Raw genomic sequence first — 6,000 nt, forward strand, 5'->3', positions numbered from 1 at the left:
GCCTCAAAAACAAAGTTTTGAAGGCCTGAAGTGCACAAATGAAGAACCAATTAAACAAGCTCATGGTCACCTCATTTGCTAAGTGCTAAAGGTACTTAATTTTTTAACATGAATCCATATCAAAAAATTTCCTAAAATGTCTGAATGCTGACATTTTCTAAGCTTCTCTATAAAATCGATAGTAAAAGCACAGAAGACAGATTCCTACTTAGCAATTTTAGAAGAGGTGGCCTTAAGAGGGGGAAAAATGCTTAATAATTCAAAAATTACCCACATTACTTATCAATCTATTAAAAGAAATGTATGGACTATCTTGAAAAACAGCATATAATTTCTTTGAGAAAAAAATTACACTGGACCTAGTTAATGCTATAGAAATATTTACATTGAACTGCTTATCTCATGTAATATCACTATATTTCAGGCTTTCAAAACAAATACTGAAAACATAGGTTAAGTATGTTTACCTGAAAAGAAAAAATATATATTTTTTCCAATTTAGGGCATTTTTTAAATTTTAATGCAATTTTTGAGCGTTCTTACATGCTCTACCCTATGCAAGGTGGAGACAGGAGGATGACAATGACCCATTTGTAGCTAATAGTTTACAGAGCAGATTAATATCACAGTGATATTATACACACAAGAACAAGAGGGGCAGAAACACAGATGAGTACACTGGGTGACTAAGGAAGACTTCTAAAGAAAAGCTATTTGAACTGGGTATTGAACCATGAGCAGGAGTTTCCCAGGTTTGTGTGAGGGGGAAAGAGAAGAGAGAAATCACAGAGCAACACCATTTTGGCTTGAGTATAGAAAAAACAAAATGAGACATGAAAAGGACTTAGCAAATCCTAGAAAAATATGAGCAGTTGAATGCTACAGAAGCATATGGCTTGAACACACTGAAAGAGGAGGGAGGTGGTGGCAGGCATAAAGGCTGTAAAGACTAAAGACTTTAGGATCCAAATGCAAACGGTTTTTACATGCCAAACTAGGGAATTAAGATCTGATGGAACCAGATGAGCCACAGAGAATGTACAGTTTTCCAAGAAGAGATACGACATGATTGATTTTATTTTGTAGGAAAGTAACACTGGCAGCAAATTGGATCTAGGACTACAGTGAGAAAAGACTAATGGCAGAGACCAATTTGGCTATCGTGCAAATCAGAGATGATGGTCAAAGCCGATGACAGTGAAGATGAAGAGAAACCAGATGAAGAGAAGCAACTACATGAGGCAGCATCTACTGGCCTGAATGTCTGCTTTTTTAAAATGCCCCTCATATGGGACACTTTTCCTTGTCCATATTTTTTCAATATAGATGTACTATCTTTTGCATAGAAAGTTTACACAATAAGACAGTCAAAACTGGAAGCAATATGGTCTTCTTCACTTTTTCTCCCAAGGTATTAGGAGGGAAAACACATTAGAAAATGCAGGAACTCAGATTCAAGAAACCAGGAATATAGGCTTGTCTTTGCCAAAACTATGGGCATGACAATCTCTTAAAACTTTGGTTTTCTCATTTGTAAAAAGAAATTAGACTAGATGACCTAAAACCTTTGAAAGTTCTAAAATATTATGATCGTTAATAATATATCTTAAATCTTTGGGAGGTCTCCAAAAACGCAAATACTATCCCCTATATTAACTACAAACCAATGTGAAAAACCCATCAAAAACAGGCAGACACTATTGTACCTATCATTTACCTAAATGTATCTACATGGACTGATTACATTTATTGTGAAAGATTTCATGACAGACATTAAGACATGTAGTTACCAACTACTTCTCATCTGAAACCCTTAGGCAAAACTGAAACTCTGTAAGATGGCTCTGTCAGCCATTTCACTTTCAATTACTGTATTTCAAAATATCCCCAAAAAGGAGCATTCTTTTATTGGAGTGGTTTCAAAGAGCTAAATGAATGTCTGCAAAGTTGAATGGTATTATTGTTGGGTATAACAGTTTTCAGACATAACGCTAGTATGGAACTGTATTTGCCTGAATCTCTTACAAAAGAACATTTTTAACAATATTCCTTTATCAAAGAAAACAAGAAGTGTTTCAAACGTGATAAATGTGGTCTTGAGATTTGTAACCATACTGTTATGTGAGTTTTTCTTAATGTTGAAAAAAAAACTGTACTACAAATTCTTGCTCATAAAGTCTAAAAATATTCTAGTTTCTCTTTAAGAATAACTTTTATGACTGATTAAAAAAAAAAAAAAGTTGAGTCAGAGAGTCAAAAAAAATCCCCTTCCTTCAGAACAAAAAGATGAAACAAATCTCATTTTTATTAAAGGTGAAAAACCCAGTTGTAAATCTTGCATCTCCATTCTGTTACAAATTTATGTAGCATAATTAACAGGGCCTAAGTTGAAGTCATGTTTCAAAGGAAATAACATTCTATGGTTTTGTAAACTCTACTATTAAACTATAACCAGAGGCTTTTCTAATGAATGTTACTTCTTCTAGTGTTTCTTCTGAAGACCTAAACAATTTTTTGCCTATATGCTACATTATATACACCAGAATAGTTCCTCTTTAAGGTACTCATGTGATTTCTCTCTTGCTCCCTAAAATAGCATTATACTTCTGAGTTAACCAAAATAAGTTCTGGAAAGAGCTACACTGTAATTTACCATGATCAGAGTGTAAAATGCTTTAGGATGCAAATCTGTATCAGTTTAGAATCATCACTAAAAACTTTCTGTTCTTTCAAATCAGCTGGTATCAATGAACACAAAACTAATCTTGCTACCAAGCCACAAGAGATGTGGGTGTTCACTATAAAGCCTCAAATTTCAACTAGACTCTTTGTCTAAGAAAAAAGTCTTTATATTGATTTTTCTTACATGTAATTTTTATTTAAACTAATGCTTTCAGATCCTAACAGTTTTAAGTATAATATTTTGAAGACACACCAACTGATCTTACTCTACCAAAGAGGCTTTATTAATTCTAATCAAATATCACTCAAGAAGGAAGTGTATTCAAATCAAAAACTTTATTAGAGGGGAAAATATTCAAAAAGAATAGAAGCAGGAATTAAATAATCTATTCGGTGTTGCAGCCTGTGCTATTCAAATACAATTCAGAAGCAGAATTTTAACTTTTTTCAAAAGTTGCCTGCTTAAAAAAATTTTTAATTTTTTTAACAACAAAATTAAAATACATTTTAAAAATTCCAGTTCAAATATATTACGAAGTTAGCATAAGGAATATGAAAAACACCACCTCTGATTTGTTTTGTAACACTATCGTCCAAACAGAAAAGCTAGATGTTCTTTCCCCAAATATATCTGCTAAGACTCCCACAGGAACACCAGCATAACAAGCAGCATAAATATTTCAAAAAACAAAATACAATTATAGTACTTCGCACTCCAAGATATTAATTCAAGGACACCTGGCAATTAACTAAAGGAATTATGAGAAAAGTTTACAAACAACTAAATACTCTGGGGCCCATTCAGCTATAACAAGAGAAAAAAGTTATTTGCAATAATAACAATCCTTTACACTTGCAAAGTACCTTGTAGTTTTCACCATCCTTCATGATAAAACAGTTTATAAAGTTGTGCTTGCTCCTTCCCTGTATGAAATCAGCAAGCAAGCAAGCGCACACACACACCCACACACTACTACTACTTTGATCCTTGAGTCCATCGATCAACCATGTCAATTACAAAAGCGTGCGCAGAACGATAAGCAGCACTTCAGATCTTTCCATCGTCGTTATGGCTGATAATCAGTTCATTCAGTAATGTTTCGCTACGATCCTAAAAACTCTTCCACAAAGTTTGACCGTCTTTAAAGTTTAAGCGGGATAGGCAGATGTTCCTGGGCTCCCTAACGCTGGGGAAGGGGAATTCCTGCCAGGATGGGCTCTCAGGTGATGACTGACTTAAACCCACCCTTCTCAGGCAGGGAACTGGTTCCACATGTCCTGGAGTACGAGCCTCGTGCCCTCCAGGACTAAGGACAGGCGTTTTTCAATACAACGTCCAGCTCTTCTCCTAAGAGAACAATCAGTAAGAGCTTACTAAGGGGTCCCTAAAATTATCTCAGGCCAGGAAAACAAAGATTCAGGCCCAGCACTGTGTCACTCGAATTCCGTTCTGGATAATCTAGGTGCCCGATAAAACCTCAGCACGCAGTCGTCTGGCAGAGGATGCAGTGGAGTATGTAATACCCAAGGTGCGGCGAAATGAGGTACAAGAACGAACTCGGAAGTTCTGCCAGTAAAACGCGGTTCCTCTCTCAGAAGGTCCTACATTCGAGGGGAAGGTGCGGAACTGGAAATTGAGAATGGGAGAAAGAGAACTCGCAGCCTGGCGAAGCGGCGTGAAGAAGTGGCCGCCAGGCACACGACAGGGACAGAAGGGACCGCGCCGAGGGACCAGCGGGCTGGCTGGCCCCCAGGGCCAAGGTGCCCAACGGCTCACACTGATGAGGCTGGCGAGGACCCAGGCGCTCTGGGCCGCCCGACAGACTCCTCCGCGAGCTTTCAAACCGCCGCCCCCGGGAGGCGCTCAGCCGATTGGAAGTTCCACCACGACCGTCACCAGCAGCCCAGGGCCGGAGCGGCAACTCCTCGGCGGAGCTCTCCCAGCCCTCCGCGTCTCCCCTGGAGACCAGACATCCCCCCCGCCCCAAACTCCACCTCCAACCGAGGTCCCAACTCGAGTCCCGCCGCCAGCTCCTGGCACGCGGAGAGCGCCCTTCGGGACCAGACCTACGCCCCCCAACCAGGCTGCGCCGCGGGAGTTCGACGGGCGCGACGCTGGGGTCTGGCAGAACCCGCGTCCCTGAGAGTCTGCCCCGGGACGCAGCCCCGAGACCACCTCCGCCTCGCCCCCAGCCCGGGCACGGCCCGACTGGGCTTCGACCCACCCATCCCGCGAGGTCGCGGGCTGGGCGAGGACCCGAGCAAGCCTTCTCCCCCCGCCCCTGCTCTTACCCATCTTTTCGCCTCGCCTTGTAGACGTGCCCGTAGGTGCCGCGTCCCACTTTGCACCCTTCGTACTCAAACAAATCCTCCACCCGCTCCCGCTCCGCCGCCAGCTTCGCCTTGAAATCATAATCCATTGTCTGCTTTCCCCATAGAGGCACCGGGACGCGGGGGCCGCCGCCGCTCAGTCCCTCCTCCTCCTCCTCCTCCTCCTCCTCCTCCCCCCGCGACCGCCGCTCCACTTCTCTAACAGCCACCTCTCGGGCGCGCGCGCGCGCGCCGCCCGCCGCCCTGCGATTTGCCTTCAGCAAGGGACTTCTCGGCGGCCGCTGCAGCCACCTCCTCCACCTCCTCCTCCTCCGCGGCGGCGGCGGCGGCGGCGGCAGCTCCCGCAGGCACCCCCAGTCCCGCCTCCCCCCTTCATTTCCTTGTTTTGGAACCTGGTGGGCCGTGCCGCGGCTTCCTCGAGCTCATTAACGAATCAGCCCGCCCGCCCCGAAATCGCGGAGACTCCCGGGAAATGTAGTTCCTTTTGCCTCCGAGATGATTGAGTTTTGCGGCCGAAAGAAATACAACTCCCATGCTGACATGGGACGCTATAGCCCCGCCTCCAGGAGGCATGTACGCCTGCGCGCTGAGGCCGCCCCTACCTCAGGTAGCGCTGGACTGCCAGTTCCTGAGAAGGTAGAAAGCGCAAAGTTGAAGTGTGCTTTCTGCGAATCTGTGGGAGCTGGTGGAAAGAAGGCCCTTGTTCTGATGTAAGGAAAGTATTCAATTAAAACTGTCCCCGGGCAAGAAGGAGAGTGGAAAGTATTTAACAAGCGCCTTGCCCAGGAGTTTGCTCCAGAGGTTTGCTAGGCAAGGACTGTGGTTAGGGTAGTTGTACGGAAGAATGTTGTTTGTTTTTTATGGCCATTGGCCCGCCTCTTGCCCCGCCCCATCCAACTGCTCATTGGCGAAGAAGAGAGAATGACGTTCTCGTTGATGCGTGGGTATCCCCCGGCTTTGGCTTCTTTCCGGCTCTTGATTGGTAAT

The 6,000-nt window shown here is 43.6% G+C and overlaps 1 protein-coding gene across 5 annotated transcripts in view; it reads right to left on the reverse strand.

Moving 5' to 3' along the window:
- CDK19 (cyclin dependent kinase 19) overlaps positions 1 to 5,775 on the reverse strand; it is a 172,146-nt gene extending 166,371 nt beyond the window's left edge. Inside the window, exon 1 of one of the 5 annotated variants that reach the window (XM_044924406.1) lies at positions 5,616 to 5,775. Coding sequence is in view for 1 of the 5 variants with exons in the window: in XM_006071819.3 (XP_006071881.1) it covers positions 4,975 to 5,102 (128 nt within the window). In the remaining 4 variants the exon portion in view is untranslated. Of the gene's footprint in view, positions 1 to 4,974; positions 5,373 to 5,615 lie in introns of those variants that run through there. The other 4 variants (XM_025294721.2, XM_006071819.3, XM_006071820.2 and 1 more) reach the window with 4 other exon arrangements.
- Positions 5,776 to 6,000: the final 225 nt, after the last annotated feature.

This window comes from Bubalus bubalis, chromosome 10 (genome assembly GCF_019923935.1).
Source record: "Bubalus bubalis isolate 160015118507 breed Murrah chromosome 10, NDDB_SH_1, whole genome shotgun sequence".
Classification (NCBI taxonomy): Eukaryota; Metazoa; Chordata; class Mammalia; order Artiodactyla; family Bovidae; genus Bubalus; species Bubalus bubalis.